This window comes from Numenius arquata, chromosome 8 (genome assembly GCF_964106895.1).
Source record: "Numenius arquata chromosome 8, bNumArq3.hap1.1, whole genome shotgun sequence".
Classification (NCBI taxonomy): Eukaryota; Metazoa; Chordata; class Aves; order Charadriiformes; family Scolopacidae; genus Numenius; species Numenius arquata.
The window spans coordinates 35,139,277-35,163,788 of NC_133583.1; the positions used below are offsets into that span (position 1 = coordinate 35,139,277).

The 24,512-nt window shown below is 53.6% G+C and overlaps 2 protein-coding genes across 2 annotated transcripts; both read left to right on the forward strand.

Moving 5' to 3' along the window:
- The first annotated feature begins 443 nt into the window (after positions 1 to 443).
- Positions 444 to 15,146, forward strand: UHMK1 (U2AF homology motif kinase 1). The gene is made up of 8 exons (XM_074152113.1): positions 444 to 729; positions 1,825 to 2,117; positions 4,925 to 5,116; positions 5,930 to 6,024; positions 6,941 to 7,017; positions 9,508 to 9,606; positions 10,547 to 10,635; positions 11,125 to 15,146. The coding sequence occupies exons 1-8, from the start codon at positions 444 to 446 to the stop codon at positions 11,269 to 11,271; spliced, it is 1,278 nt and encodes a 425-aa protein (XP_074008214.1). The 3' UTR covers positions 11,272 to 15,146.
- Positions 15,147 to 16,370: 1,224 nt separating this feature from the next.
- UAP1 (UDP-N-acetylglucosamine pyrophosphorylase 1) lies at positions 16,371 to 24,379 on the forward strand. Its single transcript, XM_074151776.1, has 10 exons — positions 16,371 to 16,707; positions 16,805 to 17,009; positions 17,853 to 18,028; positions 18,308 to 18,480; positions 19,700 to 19,893; positions 20,296 to 20,439; positions 20,810 to 20,998; positions 21,387 to 21,434; positions 23,507 to 23,573; positions 23,801 to 24,379. The coding sequence occupies exons 1-10, from the start codon at positions 16,371 to 16,373 to the stop codon at positions 23,891 to 23,893; spliced, it is 1,626 nt and encodes a 541-aa protein (XP_074007877.1). The 3' UTR covers positions 23,894 to 24,379.
- The last annotated feature ends 133 nt before the right edge of the window (positions 24,380 to 24,512 follow it).

The following is a 24,512-nucleotide window of genomic DNA, read 5'->3' on the forward strand; positions in this document are numbered from 1 at the left end:
GACCCCACCAGCTCCCGGGCTGAGGGGACGGGACCCGAGGGGTGTCGAGGTGATGGGAGCCCGCTGCCTCCCGGACTGAGAAGACGGGACCCCGCCAGTTCCTGGGCTGAGAGGACAGGACCCCGGGGGTGTCGAGGGATCGGGACGCCGCCGGTTCCCGGGCTGAGGGGACAGGAACCCGCCAGCTCCAGGTCTGAGGGGACGGAACCCCGCCGACTCCCGGGCTGAGGGGACCGGAGCCCCGCGCTGGACCCGCCCCGCCGCCGGCTCCGCCCGGCGCGGCGGGAGGGGAGGGGCCGCCGGGCGGGGCCGCCGCCGGCCCACCCCGTTTCCGGTGTCATGGCGGCCGGAGCGCAGCGGCGGCCGGTCCCGGGGCCGGTGCGGGTCGCGGGGCGGCGGCGGTGGGGCAGCGGCAGCGGGGCGATGTGAGGCGGGGCGGCGCCATGTCGGGGTGCGTGTGGGGCGCGGCGCCGCTGCTGGAGGCGCTGGGCCGTTTGTGGGAGGTGCAGGCGCCGCTGGGCAGCGGCTCCTCGGCCTCCGTCTACCGGGTGCGCTGCTGCGGGGACCCGCGGGCCCCCCCCGGCGCCGTCAAGGAGTTCGTGCCGCCCCCGCCGCGGCTCGGCCCCGCTCGCCGCCCCGGCGCCCGCCCGCCCGCCGCCGACTGCGCCGAGTACGGCTTCCGCAAGGAGCGGGCCGCGCTTGAGAGCCTCCGCGGGCACCGCAACATCGGTAACGGCACCCCCACCCCCCCCCCCCCGGTCCGTCCTCCAGCCTGGGCACCCCCCTATGCCCCCCGCTCCCCAAATGCCCCCTTTCTTGGGGAGCCTCGCAGACACCCTCTATCCCCGGGACAACCCCCCCTCCCCCCCTCCCAGGGCGAACTGGTGTCTCCAAACCCCCCAGCCCGGCGGGGGTATCCCCAACTCCTTTGGAAACTGACCCCCAGTGGCAGGGCTACAGACCCCCAGACCAGCGTGCCCCTTGGATCGGCACACCTGGGTGGGCAGGTTTGAGGATCCCCAGTCTGGGCACCCCAAAGCAGCATCCCTGCAGCAGCGGGTGCTTCCCAGTACCCCCCCGGGGCAGGCAGTGCTGAGTAACCCACCCCTTCTCTGGGTTTAGGGCCTGATGGTCCTTCACAGGGTGGGAAGGAGCAGGCAGGAGCTGGGGTCACCCCCTTGGTAGGCAGGGTAGGTTGCCCCAGACAGGGCACCTCTATGCCCTCTGTTGGGCAGGGCTGGCAGAGCCACCCCAGCAGGAGCCGTGCCGCCTACGGGGAAGCGGTGAGGGGGTGTCTGCATGCCTGCCCACCAGCCTGGCTGGTTCTGGCAGGACCCCCTGGGCTGCCTACATGGGTGGGAATGAGCTTGGGAAGGGAGCGTCAGAGGCGGCTGCTGGAAGCCTGCCAGATGCCCAGACAGAGCTCAGTTTCCTACTGTGCTAGGTTTGTCACAGGAAGAGATTGACATGTCCCCAGAAGAGTGGTGCTACCTCCATTTTACCCACTGGGACCTGCTTATCCACGTCCTGGAGATTTCCCTTCTGAGCAGGAGCACCCAGCCCTGTCACTTTAGCAGAGCCTGGAAGGATGTTGTGAGATCGGCCTGTCCTCTAAAAGCTGTGGGGATGACATGGCTGGTTTTCCCTTGCTGCGTCCCTCTCGAGTTTGGTTCTCCATCTCTCTGAACATCACACTGGTGGTGCTCACAGTGATGATCACACAGAGATGAACTGTCTCCTGCAGTTTTTGTGGTCTTCTGGGCAGTAGTGGAGCGTGATGACTAATTGCTTGTTACCAATGCCTGTCACTGTGTCTCACCATAGTGACACTGTACGGCGTGTTCACCAACCACTACTCTGCGAATGGCCCATCTCGCTGTCTCCTGCTGGAGCTGCTGGACATCAGTGTGTCTGAGCTGCTGCTGCACTCCAGCAACCAGGGCTGCTCCATGTGGATGATCCAGCACTGTGCCCGAGATGTTCTTGAAGCCCTGGCTTTCCTGCACCACAAAGGCTATGTGCACGCAGACCTCAAGCCACGCAACATCCTATGGAGCGCGGAGGAGGAGTGCTTTAAGCTCATTGACTTTGGACTTAGCTTCAAAGAGGGGAATCAGGTTTGGAACATGCTGCTCTTGAAACAGTTGGCTGTGTGTTGAGTTGTGTGGGTCTGTGATGCTTTCAGCTGTAGGAGTTGACGTGACCTGATGAGAGTAGTAGCTGAGCTGATGCTGAGGGTTTCCTGGAAAAGGCTAAAATGTTGTCTGGCCCCAGAAACAGAAGCTTGTGTTCCCATTCTCCTTGCATGTCTCTGGTTTCTGTTGATGTCTTAGCCTTTGTGCTATATATGACCACAAATTCCAAAGTTAATGATGCACTGAAAAAAGTGATGTCTCAACTTCCTGAAAAGTTTGCTAGTTTTTATGTGGCCAGACGAGTGGGAGCACCCAGACCTGAAGAATTTCCTTTTATCATCCCTTATCGTATGTAGTAGTAATCCAGGCTTCACCATCGGCCTCCCCAGTCAATTGCATTATCTCTGGCAGCGTCCTTGTGCTTGTCTTTACTTTCATCCTCTCTTCAGCAGTTTCCCTTTTTGAGGAAGTCTGGATGTTTCTTTCCCATGCCATTGTGTTGATGAAAGTCCATACTCTGGTTGTGTGTAGGCAGTGTCGGTTCTTTACCGACACAGACACATCTCTCCCTGTTCTGCTTTTCCCATTTGCTGGGCTTTCAGTCCCTCTTCATGCTGTCACTTCTTTGTTTTGGTGATACTGGGTTTTGTACGTTTGTCCTTGCCCTTAATCTCTTCCATGATCTCTGATGAAAGCCTCATGATGAGCCTGATGAGAGCCTCAGGAGCTTCTGCTGTTGGCTGGATAGATCTTCCTTTTACCCCTCCCTCTCTCAGTAACAGCCTGCGAGGGGTTATTAGTAAAGCTTTTTCATCAGGGAGCCTCTTAACAAATTTGCCTTTTAATCACTGGGTGATGGGCAGTAAGTCTAGTAAATGAGCTATGATTTTTCTGAGCATTGTCCTGGCTTATCCCTACTCCATGCACTCTACTCACGTACAGGTTTTAAATTCACATACTTTTTTTACTGGTTTACCTGGTAATGATGGTACAGCCCACTGATCTGTGAATACCAGAGGATTGTGTGGGTGACCTGTCTCTGAATTCTTTGGTACAGGAGCTGTTTTTAATGTTTGTGCTTCGTAACTCCTCCATGTTGTTGTTCAGTTTTCCCACATTCTTGGCTGAACGCTGGTTTGTGCTGGTAATCTGTTGCTGTCTATCAGCAAAAAACATTCTCCTGGTGTCCAGCGTCTAATGCAGATATTTTATTTTTTTTTAAATCAGGTTTGTGTTTTGCTGCTTGCTCTGTGAGTTGCCTCATAATAGCTGATCAGGTGTTTTATTTGCTTCTATGATTCCTTCCAATCTGCTTTCCTTGGGCTGAGTTTCCTTTGCCCCTTCTCAGAGATATGCTGGCTATATTCGTGAACCTTCTGACCCTGCTTTGAATGTGCACTGGGTATCGGCTTCCCTTCACCACCCCTACCTTGGGCAGCAGCATACGTGCATGATTTCCTTATCTGAGTCAAGACTTTTATTTGTGACAGCTCTGCCGAGCTTGTCCTTGCATAACTTTTCCTGCCGTTACTGTTTAACAGAGAATGACTGTACATAGAGCAAGGTCTCAACCACCTACATCTCTCAAAATGCTCTAGATGGTAGGAGTGAAATTTCGTCTCGCTCTTTTTGCTTGTGGCATTGGCCACAGTGTTTTCTCTATCTCTAAATGTTGTCTGGTGGGGCTGCTAAGTTGCTACTTTTGCCGTGCTAGAGGTTCTGCTCTTTGCTGATAGGAAGAGGGATGCTGATAAGCAATTTGTGTATCAATTTTTTTTTAAGTTCATAAAACACTTTTGAGCTCTGTTGCCTGAAAATGTCTTCTGTAAACTTTATTTTCAATCAGAGAACAGAACCACATAATTTTGGTTTGAATATATGCTCCTGCTAAGAATTCCCCTTCCTGCACCTTATCCAGGAAGTAGGCTTGCATATTCTTCTGTCATTGCTCGTGTCACATCAGTGTGTCTAAACTGAACCCTCCCGTGTTAAAAAGATGCAGCATGCAGTTTGTCTTTAGACACTTGCAAGACTTGGCTAGAGAAAGCCACAGCTGACTGATGGGGTAATGGCTGTGGGCAGGAGGCTGGACTGGAGACCTTTGCCAGCACTTGTGTGATTCTATAATTTCCTGTTTTCTTTTAAGCAGGCAGCGTGTGGGCATTTTATTTTGCTCTGCCAGCCATGGCAGGTATTGGTTGCTGCAGCGCTTTTGGCTGTGAGGGGGAGAAGGAAGAGGTGCGTGGGAAGCGCCTTTGATAATTTCCTTGTCTGAGCATTAGGTGCCTGCTTCGTTCTTTTAACGTTTTGTTCCAGAGAACATCAGTACTTGAATAATGGCAGCTGTTACTGCTCATCACTGTTCAGACTGGGCTGTTTGGGCTCTCATGCAGCCAACGTGGGAGGAGATTGTGGGTGTTCGACCCCTATCCTGAAACTTCTAGCATCTTCTGTGCTGTTGGGAGGTTAATGGGCGAGTCTGCAGTGACATTCAGCCTCTTTCTCCCAGCAGTGCTGTCTTTCAAAGAGATCAGGTGTTAGTGGGATGCCTCCTGTTTTGCTGGGAGATGTTTTCTCTTCCAGACAGTCTTGGTTTTTTCCTCATCAACACAGCAGTGCAGCAAGTTGAACTGCCTGCCTAATGTGTCTGGCTGTACAATGCTTTCTGTCAATTTAGCAATAGTATTTTGGTGACCCATTCGGAAGGATGTCTGTGAACTGATTTAAGGATAGAGTGGAGAACCCGGATCCCAAAAGTTAACTTTTTCTGTGTGTTTGATCTTCCGTAGGATGTGAAATATATTCAAACAGACGGGTATCGGGCTCCAGAGGCAGAACTGCAGAACTGCCTGGCACAGGCAGGGCTCCAGAGTGAGACGGAGTGTACCTCTGCAGTGGATCTGTGGAGTCTGGGAATCGTTTTACTGGAGATGTTCTCAGGAATGAAACTGAAACATACAGTCCAATCTCAGGAATGGAAGGTGAGTGAGAGCTGCTGTGGGCGTTCTTGCTTGTACCAAATGAGTCCTTCTCCTTCTTGTTCATAACCTGGATTTGTGAGGTAGCACCTGACAACTAGAGAGTGCTTCCAGGATGTTTGTCTAATCCTATTACCTTGGGAGTTAAGGTTCCAGAGCCTTAAAGACCCACCTGCCCTGTGGGACTGGTGTGTCTGAATGCAGCCTGCGTTCAGGTTACTGAAAGTGAGGGTTCCGGGAGTCTGTGTTTGGAACCCTGTGTTTTGCCATGATTTGGGAGGTGAGCTGCACTGGCTGTAGTGTGGCACAAAAGGAAGAACAAAATGGGTGGCTGATGGCTGCCAGCTAGTTCAGCAGCACAATGACGGAGGAGTTATTTGCTGGTTTTAGTCTAATGTTAGCTCTAATTTGGGATCTTCTCGTAAGTCTATATCCTGAGAAAACAAGAGGAAGACTCTATGTTGTGAGCCTGTCTTTGTCCCCTGTTCTGTATGTTTGTGTTGTATCCTCCCTCCCGGTAAGAGTATCCTTTCAGCATCATAATGTCCACAGTAACAGCAAATTTGCCTGCATGTGGAAGTTTCCAGCTTTTGCACAGGCAAATGGGAAAACCTTCATCTGATGTGGGCCTGCTGGTTTTAATGTGTGAGGCCTGAGCATCGGGGATCTCTCGCAACATGCCACAGTACCGGAATCCTCTGCATCCTGTCCAGAAAATGATGGGACATGGCAAGCTTTGTACTGGTTTGTGGTTTTTTGTTTGTTCTTTCCCCCACCACACCCCCCTACCTAAGCACTGTTTCTTTTTCTTTCCAGACAAATAGTTCTGCCATCATTGATCGCATATTTGCCAGTGAAGGGGTGGTTAATTCAGCCATTCCAGCTTATCACCTCAGAGACCTTATCAAAAGGTATTTTACCATATTTACTAACTGTTGCTTAAAGATGTGATCTGTAAAGTCTCGTGCCTTGCTCTTAGTAACTTAGAGCCCACACCTAACACTTTGTTTTTTTAAATTTCCCTGCCACTGTGTTAGTAACAAGTGCAAGCATGAGCAGAGATGCTTCAGCTCTGATTTTGGAACAGTTTGGAGTAAGCACATAAAGAATATCAATCATGATGTTAATCATTTGCTGTTTCGGTGCTTTGTGCATCCTGACAATGAGGTTATATTTGGAGAAAACTGGAGACTTTGCTGCCCTAGGGGAGTGTTGTCAGAAATGAGGGAAGGGGGCAGACAGTGCTGCTTCTTCATTGCTGTCAAGATTCAAATGTACTTGTGCAACTCTCTACTGAGAGGTCTGCCAAGGGAATTGTTTTCGCTGTCCTGTGACTCTGCTCTGAGGCTACAGAGTGAATGAGGACACAACTTGGCTGAAATAGCATTGGGAGCCACTGGTAAAGCTGAGTAGGAGATATTCTCAGGCAAGCTCTGGGCTATTAGCTGCTTTGAATCCCATTTGTGGAAAGATGTGGGATCTCCTTGGAGTGTGATCACTTTGAGACTGCATGTGTGCCTGAGACGTGGACTGAATGGCCTGGGGAGGTGGAGCTGGACCATGCCATGTTCCTTGTGAACTTGTAAGTGAGCAACTTCCATCATTTGGTGCTGAAAGACATCAAGAAGGAAAACCTACCCAAAATGCTTTCAGGGGATCCTTCTGGTGTGCTTCAGCTATGAATTGGAAGATGCACTTCTCACTCTTCTCTTCGTACCATACACACCCCAAAGACAGGGTATTCCTCTGTACTGGCTTCCAGCCTGAGTTGAATTTGTCGATGCAGGAATGTCACAGGCAAGATCACAAGGGTGTCTTCTCTTACAGCATGCTTCATTGTGACCAAGGAAAGCGAGCCTCCGCTGAGAAGGCTTTATGCAGCCCATTCTTCAGCATTCCCTTTGGTAAGCTGTGCACGTCACCCCTGCTCATGGCTTTCTCAGCAAGTACTGGAAGCAGCACAGAGCAGTTAAATTGTGTTGTTTCTGGTTCTGGCCTCATTGCTGCTACTTTGCAGTTTGCGGCGCTCGCCAGCCCTCTGGGGTACCACAGCAGGGGGTTTGCAGCAATGCCTGTGCTCTCAGTGCTGCCCTGCCCCTCTAGCCCTACGGGCTGCCACTTTTCCCTGGACTCCCACTAAATTCTGCTCAGATCAAACTGACCAAAAGTGTATTGGCAGCAGCATGCATCTGAGGGGACAGAAATAGCCAAGGTATTTACCTAATGTTGTGACCATTAAGGTGCTTTTGAAGAGTGCACTGCTAGTTATGGTGACTGGGTGGTTTTTCTTATGCCAAGTGTTTCCCAGTTCAGAAGCCAGGAGCGGGAGTGACTAGGGCAGTGGCTGGTGGTAGCATCTGCTGCTGCTTCCTCAGGTCAAATAGTCCTGGTGTGTTCTTGTGGCATGAGCCCATTTTTGCAGTGACTGGCCTGCCTCTTCTGGTGCCTGTGCGGCAGGTCACAGACAGACATCACTGTCATTTTCATCTGGCACTTTCTCTTCAATTTAATAAAATGGTGGTGTTTCCCCAGGACCGCCCCTATGTGGGTTGCAGGCTGTCAGCAAAAGATGGGCTGAGACTGCCGTGTTTAGGCTCGTATCCCTCCCTGTTTTCCATTCCAAAAGCATCATGGTAGCATTCTCCAGAGCTTGTCTGCTTTCAGGAACACCAATGAAGAGCTCTGCATCCAGCTTTTCTGCAGCATAAACTAATGCTTCAGGTATTCAGCTGCTGGCTGAGCTAGCATTTTCCCTTGAATCTTAGCCCTGCTTTTCTTAAGCTGCTTAGTGTACCTTGCAGTGAAGGTTGTTAAGTATTGCTTCTTGAGGTCATTTCGAGATACTGGCATTTCTGTGTGTTAGGCAAAGGTAACAAACTCATTCCTGTTTTCAGACTTCTCTTGCATCTCAGAAACTGGGACTCTTATAATCAAAGCCACCTTCCATGGCTGAACCTTGCAGCCAGTATTGCTTTAGAGCAGAGGGAGTAGAATATTGGCAGTGCTTTCTGGTCTGGTTTTAAACATACAGACCTCTAACTGTACCTAGGAAGGTGCTTCTGTGGTTAGTGCTACAAGTTTGTATAACAGCTTCAATTTTTCTTCGTTCTCATTGCTGGTTCTCTTCTTTGCCAAACTTGTACATACGCTTGTCTGCACAAAGAAGCATTTACTGTTTCTTTCCTAGGAAGTCAGAAAATGATCTGTCACTGCCTTTCACTTGGACACGGTTTTTCTGTTTAGTGCAAAGACAACTGAGAATGGCTTTCCTTGTCATTTACAGCCAAGTCTTGACTTTCCAGTTCATCAGCTTATTTCCTGAGCTGCTTGCAGGTTTTGTGTTGTCAGTGTGGTTGGTATCACCTGACACTTTGAAGAGGAGCAGAAGGGCTGGGCAGAAGGGTATTGCAAGAAATGCATTTGTCAATGGTTACAGGAAGATCAGATGGCTCTGAGTCCTACGGATTGGTTTGTCTCCCTCTCTGAAAAAAGACTTACGAAATGAATGACAGACTTACTTGAATAGAAGGAGCAGCATATAAGACCAAGGCAACACTTAAATGTTCTTTCAGTTCCCAGTTCATCTGATGTTGTCTCTTGGTTGCCAGAAGTCCTATGGAAGAATGGTCCCAGAGGTTTGCTAGGAGCTGGAATATGCCTGGTTATCTGAATGCAGCACTTTTCTTCAAAGGGCTGTCCCTGTGCGCTGTCTGGGCATCGTCTAGACTGATAAGGCATTTTGTACTCTATGGACTCTTCTATGTCCTGCAATCTGCTCTAGCGGAGATGTCCCTGCCCATGGCAGGGGGGTTGGAACTCGATGATCTTTAAGGTCCCTTCCAACTCTAACCATTCTATGATTCTATGTCAGGCAGGAGGAGACTTGTAGCATGTGTGCTTGCCTGTCATCTCCTCTTGCACGATGAAATCAACATCTTCTGTCTGCGCCTGGCAAAGAAGTCAGTTCCTCGTACATAATGTGTGCTTAACTTGGAAAAGTATTTCCAAGGAACTAATAACCTGATACCTTTGCAAACGTAGTCAGAAGCTCTTGACACACATCAATTTCTGAATCTGAGCTAAGTAGACATAACTCTAGTCTTAATTTCTGCTAGCTTTGTGAGTTTAAAAGCAGTTTCAGGTGCTGATCTCAGTGTAATGGCAGAGTGCACTGAACACTTTGGAAGAGTCTCTCAGTGCATAAGTGAAGATAAATCGGAAACAGGGAGAAATACAAGTTGTAAATGCAGGTAACAGTGGAAAGAAGCAAGACTGTACTGCAAATAGCAGTACGTGCTTGTGTATGATAGTGCATATTGAGTCAACTTCCTGTTTTTTTGCTCCTTTGCACTTTGATTTATTTTCTTTTCTCTAATTCTGTGGGTGTCAAACAGCTCCCCATATCGAAGATTTGGTGATGCTCCCCACGCCTGTGCTGAGGCTGCTAAATGTTCTAAGTGATGCTTCTCTGCAGTGCGAAGAAGAGTATGAAGGTTGGTGCAAGCTGTGCAATTCCCATATAGCAATGTTGTCTTACAGACTCTGTTTTGTTTGGCTTTGGTGATGCGAGAGCAAGCAGAAGAGCAATTAATAGGCGCAAGAACAGCAAAGAGCTGCTCAGCTGAGGTTTGCTACTAAGTGGGTCAACTGCACCAACACAGAATAGACTAAAAGATGGAGACAGAAAGCAGAGATTGTAGTGAGTTCTTGAAGAATCTGAGATTAAAAAAAAAAAAGGTTTATTTTGATTTTATTCTTTGGTTAAATACCCACAGACCTCATAACATATTTGTGGCTCTGAGCTTCTGCTGGACATGCACAAGACTCTGGAGCCCAGTAGCAGAGATCCCCAAAAGTTTGCTAGTGAACTTATCCAAGATCTCAGCAGAGAACTGAAATATCTCATTGCAATTCTTAAACTGTAGCAAAAACTATATGTGGTAGGTGGCAAGGCATGTCAGTGGAATTTGCATTTCTGCTTGCTCTCAAATCCGTGTGAGTGGCAAAAGAGAGCTCTGGGGATATGGGTTTAAAAGGCTGGATTCTGCTCACACAAAGAAAGGTTTGTGGCAGCTACTTCAGTTCCCCTCCTCCAAGAGCTGTAACCAAAAAAAATCCCAAATGTTTTAGCTGCTTGAAGGCCACGGTTTGTGGGCAAGGAAGAGGACTGTCCATGTGCTCCAGACCTTGCTGTTGGGGATTCGCTGCCTTGTAGGTCTGTGTTTCTGAGCCTTAGTTCAGACACTTCGTTTCGTTACATGGCCGTTAAGCAGCGTCAGCTTCTACTGTGTCACCTCTCGATTGTTTATTTAAATTGAGAGGAAAAGATTATCTGTTGACTGAATGTTCTTGATGTGTTCATCTTGTCTTCATTTGTTTCTTGGCTCATCCTAGTTTGTGACGCGAAAGACAACCACCTCTTTTCTTTCTCAGATATCCTGGAAGACATAAGGGAGGAGTGTCAGAAATACGGACCGGTGGTTTCCTTGCTTATTCCAAAGGAGAATCCTGGTAAAGGCCAAGTAAGTGAATGGAGGGAAGAGGCTGCATATTCCCACGTATGCTCCATGTGCTGTGGGACTGCTGCTCAGATCTTGGCAATCTCCTGGCTGATGACAGAGCTAAAAATAGCTGGTTGTCTTGAAGGACAGCACAGGTTTCTGGTTATGTAAGGCCTAACCCGGGAGGTCTCCAAACAGCTTCAGCAGGGGAGCTGGGATACGGGAGGGAAGGGAGGAAGACAATGGGTGGGAGAGGAGGCATTGAGGATGTAGAGCATCATCATACTTTCTCCCTCCTCAGTAAATATGCTGCCCTTAGAAACTAGGAGCAAAAGGTGGAATTCCAGTTCAGAAGTGCAGCTCCTTCCTTTTTAGCTCCACTGCTCTGGGCTCAACCAAGGATAGAGGGGGGGAAAAATTTGTTTGGGAAGTGTTTCCCCAGTTGCAGGGCTGGGAGGGGGTGGGTGTCAAGCTGCACTGGAAGTCCTATTTCTCCTCTCTCTCTTTCAGGTCTTTGTTGAATATGCAAATGCTGGTGATTCCAAAGCTGCCCAAAAAATGCTGACTGGAAAGATTTTTGATGGCAAGTTTGTTGTGGCTACGTTTTACCCACTGAGTGCCTATAAGAGAGGATATCTGTACCAAAACTTGCTGTAGGCAGTAGCAACAATCAGGAGAGTTGTCTTGCTCCTCTTCCTCACATGTTTTACAGTTGAATGTACAAAAGAGCTTCCTAGCCCTGCTTTTGAGTCATCTGTGAAGGAGAGATGCAAAGGACTTAACTGGGCTTTGAAACCTTTACTGCTGCTTTGTGATGTGCAGAGGAGGCCGGGATGGCTTTCAGCGTGTGCTTGTGTGTGTGTGTTGTGCTTGCTTGTTTACATTGGGTGTGTGGCTTTGCCCCGGAGGGCACTCGGGTGGCAGGAGCGGTAACACTGGGAGCCTGGGAGGCTGAGCAGATCTTGGCGAGCACTTTTAAGTGATTTGAAATGAGACCATTTGAAGTCCTGGCCTCAGCACTTGACTTTGCTCTGGAGAGAGGATTTCTTTGTTAAGCTTTCCTATAATGCGTGTGCTCTTCTCCAGTGCTGGGGAGGAGGAGGAGGCGGAAGGTTTTCCTGCCTTTTGTTGATATCTATGGTAAATATAGAACCAGAAGCCCATCCTCTCTAAACTAGACCAGGAAGACTTTTGAGTCTTCACGTCATGTAGAGCAGAGGGAGGCAGTGAAATCAGATCTGCTGAGCCTACGGCGTTAACCCTGTTGCTGCCTCATGACCCAAGAAGAGCCACCTGGCACAGGTGGCAATATGCTGGGCTTAGGCAGTAAGGTGCGGGTGGCACTGCCTGTGGTGAGCTGAACTTGCTTGTGTGCCTGGGGTGGGCAGGGACTGATGGTGGCTACGTGTTGTCAGAGCAGTGCTAGCCTCAGTCCCAACACAACCTGTAAGCACTTTGTAGCCTGAGGCGATGTGAAAACCCTGTTGTGTGGAGTCATCTTTCTAGCACATACCCTGTGCTGGCACTGATGCTGCCTAGCTCTGATGCCAAATCATCTGTAATACGTAAGTGTCTTTATGTGATATTTTTGGAAAGGAGTGCTACAGCACGCGGTATTCTTTGTGTCTCAGCAGGACTCCCCTGCCCTGCCAGTCTTCTGAAAAAAAAGAACAAATATTTGTCTGTCATAGGTCCCACGCTTGGCTTTTCTGTGTTGTGCATTTTGGTTTTGCATTGACCCATTAGACTTGTAGATTAGAAGCACTGACACTTTTGGTCCTTCATAGGCTACACAAAGGGCCTCAGGCAATCTGAGGAAAGGGCTGTATAGAATGGGCTTGGTCAGTCATCAGACTTGACTGGCCAGACTTGACGTGGCTTTCCCAGTGTCAGGGACAACAACCACGTGCTTCTGGGGAGGGCCGAATCTGGGCAAGCAGCATCACTGCTCGACCCAGAGCGTATACTCTGCTCATGCGGCTTCAGTGCACAGGCAGAAGCTCACTCGGGCAGCTGCCAGCATGGGGTAGGCGGTGGCTGTTTCCCAGGGGTGTGCAAACCCGTACACCCAGCGGAGCCTCTGTCTGCAGCACGCAACAGCCCTACGTACCTTGGGGGACCAGCGTATTCTGACTTGGCAGCCCTGGTACCAGTTTTAGTGAGGAGGAGAGCCCTCATGAATTCTTTTCTCCAGCTGAAATATTTGCGGGCAGCTGCTTGAACCATCTCTGACCTTTCCTGGAATAATACCTGAATTACCTTGCAGTTTACTTTTTGCATCTTGCTGATGCTGGACTTGCTGGAATCCTGCACTTAAAAATTCCTCTTGATTTTTGCCCTGTGCGCATGTGTGCAGTGTGTCAGGAGATCCAATGTCTGTAGCATTTCAGGAGTCTGAGTTCCTCTCTGTGCTCTCCTGTCTACTGTGGCCCTTCTCAAACTCCCCCAGAAAGGACCAATCTCTTTAATATTTCTGTTGCCTTTGAGGTGGTAGGTTTTCCAGGAAAAAAAAAAAAAAATTCCCACAGTGAGTTTTAAGGTGTGATTTGCTGATCAGAATTTTTCTGGGAATGATGCTACTTTGGTGTACGTACCTGTAAAGCAGCTTTGCATAGATGGAGTGTGTGATTCATTGCTTTTCGTTTAACTGTCCTTGCAGTGAAGCACCTTTAGTGTCTAGAAGGAATCGGATGATTGACTGGGTGAGGGTTTTTCCTATGTGAAGAGCAGGGTTTAAAGTACTCCTAAGTATTGGTAGGTATTGACTGACCTCCTCAGCTCTGAGTTGTTGCTGTCCCTGGTGGGCTGAACCAGGGAAAGCAGTTTGGCCAAGAAATTCATGTGTTGAATGCCATCATGTCAGCAGCATTCAGCTGGCTGCCTGTGTGCCTGGCACCTGGCACAAGCAGATCCAAGAGCTCCTGCCTTGCTGAGTGCCAGCCCACGCTGGGACATGGGGAGCTCCCCTGGGTGCAGGGTGTGAGGTCTGTCACCTCCAGTGGTACCGGGACAGGGAGATGCCAGGGCACAGGTGCAGGCATTTAAGTTCTCACATGCATTTCTCCAGGACTGTGAACTGCTCTGTCATCTTTCAAGCCTGTCTCTTTCAGTCAGAATTATGCTTTGGATTTGCAACTAAAGATAAAGAGCCATGCCAGGATTAATCTTTAGAGAGGAGCTACAGCCTGTTCCCACAGTATGGTAGAGCTGTTTCACCAGAGTTTGGCTGGGGTTTTTGTTCAGCTGCTTTAATAGGAGCTAAATAAATCTTTAAGATGCAAACTCCTGCTACCAGATATTTTTTTCTCCAGATGCTCATTGACGAGGCTTGAGCACTGAGCTGGGCAAAACATCCAAAGCTGCTTTTTTTTTTTTTTTTTATTTTCATCCTGGCAAGAGTTGAAGATGCCATTCTCTGTCCTGTCACTGGATCCAGCCTGTCTTCCCTCTGCAGGCTGTGGGGTACAGGGAGATTTAGGAGCTCCTCACAGCAGAAGTGTTTTATCATTATTCCTCACCCTCTGCCTTCAAAGGCTTTTTCTATCAACCTGAAGCTCACTCTGGTGTCTTCAGTGATCTGTTGATGGCTTGGCATAAGTTTCAGCCCTGCTAAAACCTGTGGGTTTCTTAACTCTGGATTCCATCTGAAGTGTTGCATGGTGATTCAGTCCAAGGCATCTGTGGCGGTATGTGCCTGGATGGGCCTGGCTCTCCTCATTTCCAAATTACTGCCTGCTTGAGTTGCAGAAGTGTTGAGGCTTTCTACTTGGATGCTCACTGTGTTTCTCAGTTTGTGCTGCTTGACACAACTTCCTCCCAATAGCACCAGTAGCACTGACCTACGTATAGTCCTCGCTAGGTGACAGCTAGACGTGAAAACCCGCAGGCTGCCTTTGAGGGAGGGATCTGCTTTGAGAGGGGAAAGGGATGAAAGATGAAGCCTCTGGAGACAGCCAGGGAAGGCTGGCGCTGCTCTGGTGGGATGCCAGGGCAGGCACCCGGCCCTTCTCCCAGGGAGGAGGCACTCCAAGGGGCTGCATCCCTTTGGAGTATGTGTGTGAAGAGGGAACACAGTGGCTCTCAGCTATTCCTTGGTGGTGGTTGGGTTTTGTAGCTGTTCTGACAGAAAGTGTCACTGCCAGCCGAAGAATAGCTGTCCTGCCTCTGCCACCAATGTCTGTGTGGGAGCAATGAGGGAGAGAGAGAAAGTTCTTTGCACTTCCACCTATTTATTATATGCAAGGAGGGTAACTGGTTTTTAAATCACCGGCCGAAGCACAAGTCAGCTCTGATGTTAGTTGTGTTCCTGATTTTAGTCTCGCTGGTCTCCAGCCTCCTAACAGCACAGCCTGAGCACCCCATTGCACCCAGGTTGTCTTTCCAGAGCGTCCCATACTCTTCCTCCCGCTGTGCTGGATCTGTAACCACGTGCCTCCTGTCGGGTTAGATGTCAACTCCTGTATCCCGTCACGCACCGTTGCTGAGCAGATGTGTGCTTGATACAGACGATTAATAAATGATGCTTCAGTACGAAGCGGTTGTCCAGCATGCTTTTCTTGTGGGACCGCTGGTGCTACAGTCACGTAGCTGAGTTAAGTTCTCTGTCACCCTGTCCCGGGGTGGTGGTGGTGGGGGGGGACGGGACGGACACACAGGGATGTGACCCAGCCGTGGCTGCCCTCTAGCATCTTGTGCTTGGCGCCCGCCGCTTTGGGGGCTTGGCGGCCCTTCGAAGTCCTGGTGAGGGCGCCGGGGTGACCTTTGCCTGGACAGAGCTGGACGTGTCCCCTCCCTGTCACTCGGGGCTGTGCCTCCTGCCGCCGCACCGCTTACTCACGGCGCACGGGGCCGCTTTCCAGCCTCTCCCTGGCGTAACGGTTCCCGAGGTTGATGTCATGGGGAGGGAGAACCGGCCGGGCTGACGCCGGCCGCTCCCCCGGGGAGATGCTGGGAGTTGTGCAACTTTCTGCAGGCGTTGGCCGTGCGTGGCTTCCCGGCCCCCGAGGGGACGCGTGGGGTGAGGCGGCGGCGGCGGGGTGACCAGTTTTTTGGCCTGCACTGATTTTTGTGCACCCGCCTCATTTTGTGGGTTTGGGGCTTTTTGGGTTTTTTGTTTTTGTTTTTTCCCCTGCGTGCCTCTCCTCTCCTCTCTTGCTGCAGGAGGGGGGCCGCCGCCCCCCCTTCCCCCTCCCCCCAGCAATGGCCGTGGGGGATCGCTGCCCGGGGGCTTCCTGCAGCCGCCCCCGCCCGGCGGCAGACGGCCGCCGCCGCTTCCCGCTTTCACGCGTGGGCCCGGCGCGGGGAGGAACAGCGTGAAGGGGTGGGGCTCTGACGGGAAGCTCTCCCCCGCCCCGCCCGGAGGGGACCGGCACCGGGGCCCCCCCCTTGCCGGAGAAGAGGGGCGGAGGCTCCGCCGCAGGGGGACCGGGGCTGGGCCCCGCCTCTCCCGCCGGCGGGACCGCGCGCGCTGACGTGGCGGGCGTTGCTATGGCAGCCGCTGCCGCCGCTCCCATTGGCGCTGCAGTGGGGGGGTGGGTGGTTGGGTGGGCTGTCACCTGGCCCCCCCTCCCGGCACCCATTGGGCGGGCGGCGGGCACCACGTGGCGCGGGGCGCAGCCTCCGCGGTGACGCCCTGGCCCTCGGAGCCAGTGAGGGCGCGGGACGAGCCGACCGCCGCCTGCCATTGGTCGGCCCCGCGGCGGCGGGGGGCTATAAAGGGGCGGCAGGGGCGCGGTGGCCCTGCGGTGGCGGGCGGGATGGAGGCGGAGGCGGCGGCGGCGGCGGTGGGGGGGGCCGCGGAGGGGGCCGCGCTGGCGGCGGAGCTGGAGCAGCGGTTGGCGGCGGGCGGGCAGGGCCATGTGCTGCGCTTCTGGGCCGAGCTGGGCGGCGCGGCTCGCCGGGCGCTGGCGGCGGAGCTGCGCGGTATGGACGTGGCCGAGATCAACCGCTTCTTCCGCCGCGCCCGCGGGGACGGTGGCGGTGGGGCGGCGGCGGCGGCGGCGGGGCTGGACGAGCGGATGGAGCCGGTGCCGCGGGACGTGCTGGGCAGCGCCTGCCGCGACCGGGAACTGCTGCCGCGCTGGGAGAGCCGCGGTAGGTGCCGGGGGTGGCGGGGCCCGGCGCGGCGCGGTGCAGCGCTAGTGCCGGTGCGGCGGGCCCCACGCGTGTCTGCTCTCCCTCCCGGGCGCAGGGCTGGCGGAGATCGCGGGGAGCCGCGTGGCCGTGCTGCTGCTGGCCGGCGGGCAGGGCACCCGCCTCGGCGTCCCCTACCCCAAGGGCATGTGCGACGTGGGGCTGCCCTCCCGCAAGACCCTCTTCCACCTCCAGGCCCAGCGCCTGCGGCGGCTGCAGCAGCTGGCGGAGGAACAGCACGGCACCCCCTGCAGCATCCCCTGGTGAGACCCCTGCCCTCGGCCTCGGTGGGTCAGTGCCCCCATGGGGTGGCTCTGATGGGGCAAGGCTTGTGAGGTGGTGTGGGCAGGTCAAGGGCCCGTGGGCTGGCATTGGTAGGACCCCCATTAGCATCGGCCTAAGTGGTGTTGGTGGGTCAAGGTCCCGTGGGTTGGCCTTGACAGGACCCTCGGTGTCAGCTCAACTGGTGTTGGTGGGTTAGGGGTCTGTGTGTTAGTGTTGTTCCATTGGTGTTGGCTGAGCCAAAGCCCCTTTGGTTGGCCTTGGTGGGTCAAAGTCTTGTGGGTTGGCATGGACCCCGTTGGTGTCTGCAGGCCAAGGACCTGTGGGTTGGTGCAGGCCCCCATGCATAGACCCTCTTGACAGCAGTGCTATTGCTATGGGCACAGCCTGTTGGAGTTTTAGTGGTTCAAGGCCCAGAGGGTGGCACCAGCAGGTCCCACGTTGTCAGGCTCAACCCTACAGCCCTTGGGAACACGTGTCATGTCCCCTGTGGTCATCCTGCTGCCACACAAGGCAGGGGCCTGGAAGGGGAGGGACTATAAGCAGGAGGTTGGCATCCTGGTGGGAGCTGGCCGTTGCAGCTGGATATCCCCCCCACTGCACAAAGTGTGGTAGGGTTGTGGAGATGCATGTTGCAAGGAGCACTTCGTTGGCTTGCCAAAGAGGTGGGACCACCGAGGGTCAGATCCTTCTAAATGCCTGGGGGGGGTGAAAGAAGCTTCTCCTGGGTGTTACAGGCTGAAGTGATTCCCCACGTTTGGGATGAGGGATTTGAGACCCTGCCGCTCCTCCCTGCTTATTGGGTCTCTCCTGCGCCCTGACAGGTACATCATGACAAGTGGCCGGACTATGGAGTCCACCAAGGAGTTCTTCCTGAAGCATCACTATTTCGGCTTGAAGAAGGAAAATGTCATCTTCTTCCAGCAGGGCATGTTGCCCGCCCTGGGGTTTGATGGGAAAATCCTGCTGGAGGAGAAGGGCAAGATTGCCATGGCGCCAGGTCAGTGGCCAGGAGCTGGCAGGAGGGGTGCAAGGGCATGAGACACGGTGCTGAGGACAAGCTTTTGGAGCTGGAGCCTGCGTAGAGCAGAGTTGCAGCGTGATGTGGCCCTCGAGTGACGCTGGCTGGGAGGTGTCCGTCTTGGCGGGGAGGACCAGGGTGGGGTATGGCCGGGCTGATGACCCTCCACCCTGGCTCCCTGGGGAAGGAAGATGAGCATGGGTGGATGACGGGACAGCTGGGTGTTGCTGCGGCCCCAATGGTTTGTTTCCTCCGCAGATGGCAACGGGGGCCTGTACCGGGCCCTGGGGGCACACGGCATCATGGATGACATGGAACGGAGGGGTGTGCAGAGTGTCCATGTCTACTGTGTGGATAACATCCTGGTGAAGGTGGCTGACCCCAGGTTCATCGGGTTCTGCTTGGAGAAGGGAGCAGACTGCGGGGCCAAGGTAGGGTTTTGGGGACAGGCAGGCACCCCTTCCCTGTAGCAGGGTGGGGTCTGTCCTGTTCCTTGTCTGGCTTCCCTCACTCCTCACCCTTCCTTCGCCAGCTTGCCACAGCCAGGAGGGATAGCTAAGCACTGGGAGCTCACTGGTATAGTAGCACATGCTGCTGGAGTCCCACCTGTCCCTTGGGTCTGGCATCCTGGGGGATGGGTAGTGTCACTGACCCCTGCCTGGTGCTGCTCCCATCCTGCCTTGCATGGGGTCATACACAGCCCCTGGGCTCACAGGTCCACTAATCCCTGGGGCTGAGAACTGCCAGGGAGCTCCGTGGGGTTGCCCAGTCCCCATCTGGATGCTGGGCAGCTGTTGTCCAGGTGGCTGCGGGGAGCACAGGCATCCGGGATCCCTGCCACAGGCTGCCAGCTGTCCCTGGCTGTGACGTCCTGGGCACTAAACCAGGACACAGTGGGTGCAGCTGACTGCTGACGCTGATCCCAGCCCCGTGTCTCACCGGTAGGACATTGCACGCCCAAAGCTTTACTTAAAAGCTGGGTTAACAGTGAAAGGGGCTATGCGATTGTGTTTGCGTTGGGCTTGGCTCTGGCAAACAGGAGACAGGAGCAAGCAGGTGAAAGGACTTGCTGGCCTTGAAGCTTTCCATTGAGCTGGGAAAGGGAAAGCAGTTCCTCCTTCTGGCCCGAGCGAGAGAAGGAGGAAATAAACCCTAGCATGCAGACAAGACAAAGCCCTGTGTCCCTGCATGCTGCCCTGCTGTGGTGGTGGTGGTGGTGATGGGTAGGGATTTGCTGGGGGCTGCCATGCCCAGAGGGAGGTGTGTGGGGTGTGAGGAAGAGGAGGGAGGTCAGGTGTGGGGAGATGGCTCTGCTGAGTCAGCAGCCTCCTGCTTGCGTGTGGCAAGCTGGCTGTTCATGTGCGGGCTGGGTGCTAAAAATACCCGTGCCCTCTGCCAGCCACATGCAGGCTTGGTGCCAGATCCTGCCTGTGCCCTCTTGCTGTGCGTGACATCCTGTCACCCAGCCCTGCCATCTCTTCCTCCTCCGGTCACCATTGCCAGAAGCATCTGGGAGAGGAGGGCTCCAGCACCCCTATCCCTGCTGTCCTGTGCAGGGAAATGCCTCCACAGGGGCTGCTAGATACGAGGGAGTATATTTGAAGTGCAGGGCTTTGGGGGTCTTTCCCTGACAGTGCTTCCCGTGGGCAGGTGGTGGAGAAGACCAACCCCACGGAGCCGGTTGGTGTGGTGTGCCGAGTGGATGGTGTCTACCAGGTGGTGGAGTACAGCGAGATCTCCCTGGCCACTGCCCAGAAACGGGGCCCGGATGGGCGGCTGCTCTTCAACGCAGGCAACATTGCCAATCACTACTTCACCACCGCCTTCTTGAAAGATGTAGTCAAGTAAGGGCCTGCTGGGGTGTTTTCAGCATGCCAGAGGAGGGGTGCCCATGCTGAATGGAGCTGGCTGCCCACGCCTTGCTTTCTGCTGGTTGAACTCCAGCTGTTTTCAGGTGTGCTGGGACGAGGCCCACAGGGACTGGTCCCTGGCCCCTGCACACGTTCCCTGACTCCTGACTCTCTGCACAGTCCCTTACTTGAGATAAGGTTTCCCTTTGCCGTCACTGATGGCTGGTGCCAGAGCCCAGGCGTGTGGGGCCGTCCTCTCCTGGCTGCTGTGGGGATGAGCAGCCCGTGGCTGGGGGTCAGGGCAGAGCAGCTGTCCTGCCACAGCGGTGTCTCAGCTGGGGGGCTGGAGATGTGCCTTGCTCAGGCAAGTGACAGCTTGCTTTTGGCCCGTTGCAGCACTTACGAACCGCGGCTGCAGCACCATGTAGCTGAGAAGAAGATCCCACACGTGGACATAGCTACAGGGCAGCTGATCCAACCCGAGAAGCCCAATGGGATCAAGATGGAAAAATTCGTCTTTGACATCTTCCAGTTTTCCAAGTATGCCCTTTTCTCTCTGCAGGAAGCAGGCTGCTGGCTCTCTCTCAGGCAGCTCTGAGAGCCTCTGGGGGGTACCAGGCTGGGTCCACTGGTGATCCCCCGGGGTCAGGACAGGATGACAGCTCCTGTGCTGTTCAGCAGTGGATGCTTGTGCCCTGAGATGAGCAGGGATGTGAGCTGCAGGAGGGACAGGTGGTGTGTGCCTCTTACTCGGCTGAGCCTCCCTCCTTCATGGCTTTGAGGACAGCCCATGGGTGTGGGCTAGGGAGGCCCGTGGCCCCACCTCACCCACCTTGGCAGGGAAGAAGCCAAAGTAACAGGGAGTAGATGTTCCAAACCTAACCCTCCCATGCCCTGTTCCTCTCCCCAGGAAGTTTGTGGTGTACGAGGTGCTGCGTGAGGATGAGTTTTCTCCCCTGAAGAACGCAGACAGCCAGAATGGCAAGGACAACCCTACCACAGCCCGACACGCCTTGATGTCCCTGCATCACTGCTGGGTTCTCAATGCAGGGGGGCACTTTGTGGATGAAAACGGCACACGCATCCCTGCCATCCCTCGGTGAGTTGCTGCTCCTGGCCCCTGAAACCAGCATTACTGGAGTGACCAGCCATGGTCCTGGGTGGTCCGTGGGGCAGATCTGTGTGCGGGCCGGGGGTTGGCTGCAGGAGGGGTGCTCGTGCAGTTGGCAGCAACTTTCCTTCTTGATTCAACACCTGTGAACTGAATCCTGCTGGTCCCCATTGCACAGCCGAGGTTGCCAGTGCAGGAAGGAGGTGGCTCCCTGAAGCCTAAGCGTGCCAGCAGATTCTTGCAGTAGCCAGGCTGGGGTTGTGGCATCCCTCAGCCGAGAGACCTCCCACTGCCAGTGTTTGGAGAACAGCAAGCACCAGACTTGTTCTGCCCTGTTTTTCCCCACCCTTGCTAACCCTTGTTTATTCCTACGTAGTGTCACAAACGGAAGGTCAGATGCCACCCCAGCAGATGTCAATGACAAGTAACTATACCGTGCAGCGTGCATGGTGGCGGGGCTGTGCTTAGGTACTAATGGGCTGTAGGTGCCGCAGCGTGCCAGGCTGCGGTCACTGCCGTGGATGCGTGCTGGTGGGCAGGTGCCCGTAGTGACTAACAGGGACGGGGGGCTCGGGGCTGCATGCTGGGAGTGGGGCATGTCTTGCTACAGGACCCTGCGGACGCCGCTTCTCACGGTGGCGGGCTGTAGGCAGCGTCTGCTCCCTCCTCGGGCTCCTTTCCACAGAGGAACCGGCAGGGATAGCTGGAAGGGGCTTGTGCTGTTGGTACAGACACAGGGCGGCAGGCAGCCTGCCACTGGCCGCAGGCAGCCCCCAAAGGCCACCCCACAGGTGGGATGCTGTTGGGAAACAAAGCTGGCGTGTCCCTTCGATGACGCTCCCCTGTTCGTCACGCCACGGCATAGCACAGCCTGGATTGATCTCGGCCAGTCTCGTAGCTGGAGACAGCTGCTGTCTCCTGGTGTCCACCAGGCGTCCAGGCAAATTGAAATGGGATTAAAAACATTAAGTAAACGTCAAGCAGGCTTTGATGTACCATGTGCAAATCTCAGCGTAGGCGGCCAGCTGTGCTTTATGTGACTTCAGCTCTTGAGTTTTGAAGATCCAGACTGTGACACCAGGGAAAGCCCCTGGCTCAGCACTTGAAAATTTACAGAAATAAATGGGAAAGTTGACAGAAGTGCTAAAGCAACCTCTGTAATAGCAGCGTGTTCTTCTGTAGGCATGGGGCACGTCTGTGTGGCTGGGACTTAGAGCTGGTCGGTGTAAATGACTTGCAGACTAAGCAAGCTTGTTACCTCCCCCCTTCAGGAGAAGCCTTCAGTATCTTCTGGTACTTTCTGGTGGGATACACCTACAGTCTCTGTTTTTAATTCCAGACTCTAAGTGCTTTCAGGCTTATAACTAGGCCATCACACTAGTGATAATGCAGAACAAAGGATGCACTTTATCCTACATTTATCCTTCATTGCCAGTTAATGGCAATTTATTTATTTATTTATTTATTTTTAAAGTATTATCTTGAAATGAATCCATCTCTAAGGCAAACTCAAGTACAAGGGCTGTCTTAGGATGGATGAGTTTCATTTACTCACAACTGGGACAGGAGGGGGCTGAGCAAGTGGCAGCAGGGACAAGCTTTGACCTGGCCAAAGGGAGCGTTGTCACAGATGTCGTCCTGAGATGCCTGTCTGGCTGCGGTGGCGAGTGGGTGTGAAAGGGGACCCTGGGGTGCTGCCGTGCACCCGCTGGCCAGGCTTACACACCCGCTGGATCCAGGGAGCGTCCAGTGGGGTCCTACAAAGGCTGGTGGCAGCAGGAGCGGGGTCAGGGACCCCACATGGACCCCTGCCCAGCAGTGCTGCTGTGGCTGTTCTCAGGGCCAGGCTGGCCAGGCAGCATTGGTGTGGATCTGTCCTTGTCCTCTCCAGCTGAGGCTTGTGAGCAGAACAGAGGAGCTGAGACAGCTGATCTAAGAGGCAAAGGCAGGAGGAGCAGGCAGGGCCACAGGGAGTATTTTTGAGCTAGCAGACAGGCTTATCCTGCATCCTCTGGTTGTGCTTTAAACAAGGAGTGTGTTTACAAAAAGACCTGTTGTGACCAGCCAAACAGGAGGGCGCTGTGAGTGCATCTCTCATGACCTCAAGGATGCAGGAGGAAGAGGAGGAGGAAGGGCTGACAAGCTTGCATGCAGCATCAAATATAGTGGGAGTGTGGTCCAGGCCGGGGGCGTAGGCGCTGCTGTAGTTGCACACGTGGAAAGGCACGTAGATCCTCTTAAAAACCGCATCTAAACCTCTCTTCCCTTTCAGTCACTGCTGGTATCTAAACTTTAGCTCGCATCTCTGTGGAGAGCACGCAAGGCTTGACTAACCCAGGGCAGCTCTGCGCTGGTGGGGTCTGCTTGGGCCGGCAGCCACCAGTGCTCCTGACAGCCACTGATCCCCTGCACTGGTGTCTGCGAGACCTCTGGGCCCCATCCGCATCCCCTGGTGGGATGTAGCTAACTCTCCTGACTTTTCATTTTTCTCTGCAGCTTGAAGGATGCAAATGACCTGCCAATCCAGTGTGAAATTTCTCCCCTCGTCTCCTATGGAGGAGAAGTGAGTACTGGCTCCCTGGAGCTCAAGCAGCCTTGCAGATTAACTAGGCAGGTGGGGAGGCTGGTGGGGGTAAGCCACGAAAACATGACTTGGATTCACTGTGGAGCTTTTTGAGGCAGTGTTCCCCAAGCTGCTAGCATGGGTGGGGACCAGAGCCACCTGCGAGCAGGTCAACGGAGCGGATGACGTGTGGTGCATTCCTAACGAGCTGCTTCGTCCTCCCTTAGGGTCTGGAAAAGTATGTGAAGGACCGAGAGTTTCGCACACCTTTGATTATCGACGAGGATGGGATCCACGAGCTGGTGAAGAATGGGATGTAGCGGTGGCGCCGTGCCCAAGCTGGGCTGCCCGTCCCACCTGGCGGGCTGGGGATTCGGTTTATATAAACCTTCGGATGAAGGTTTATAGCTGTAACTGGTAGGGGCTGATCCTGCTCGCTCTGGCCCTGTGCGGAGGAGGATGTAACCCACTCGGTTCTTGGCATGTTGTATGCTTCTATTTATATTTTAATTTAAAAGCCAAACACTTTATGGATTCCCCTGCCACGAAGCACAGCTATGGTGCTGCTCTTTGCACTCCAGGCTGTGGGCATTTATTTTTAAACATGTATATAGTAATAGTCATTGTACATGCAGAAGATTTTTATGGTACGGGGCTGGGGTTAATCTTGAATTTTTATTTTTCTCAAATCTACATGACTATTTTTTTTAATAGTGTCCTTGTCATTGCCCGTATCCTCCCTTTTGGTCATCCTTTGTACGTTGCACAACTGGAAGCACCCAATTAAACTCTGAGTCCCTCCTGTCTGTCATCTGGTGTTGTTTTAGTGACGGTGACTTTCCGCAGAGGCTCTGCTCGTAGACTGTGTCACACTGAGTGCCCCGCTCTGCCCAGCCCAGCAGCAGCTGCTGCCTGGGGGGGTTGCAGGCAGGTCCTCTG

Coding starts and splice junctions, on each gene's coding strand:
- UHMK1 (XM_074152113.1), top strand. CDS start 444: ATGTCGGGGTGCGTGTGGGGCGCGGCGCCGCTGCTGGAGGCGCTGGGC. Junction 6,025..6,940: donor CTCAGAGACCTTATCAAAAG/GTATTTTACCAT, acceptor CTTCTCTTACAG/CATGCTTCATTGTGACCAAG. Junction 10,636..11,124: donor AGAATCCTGGTAAAGGCCAA/GTAAGTGAATGG, acceptor TCTCTCTTTCAG/GTCTTTGTTGAATATGCAAA.
- UAP1 (XM_074151776.1), top strand. CDS start 16,371: ATGGAGGCGGAGGCGGCGGCGGCGGCGGTGGGGGGGGCCGCGGAGGGG. Junction 16,708..16,804: donor GCCGCGCTGGGAGAGCCGCG/GTAGGTGCCGGG, acceptor TCCCGGGCGCAG/GGCTGGCGGAGATCGCGGGG. Junction 19,894..20,295: donor TTCTTGAAAGATGTAGTCAA/GTAAGGGCCTGC, acceptor GGCCCGTTGCAG/CACTTACGAACCGCGGCTGC.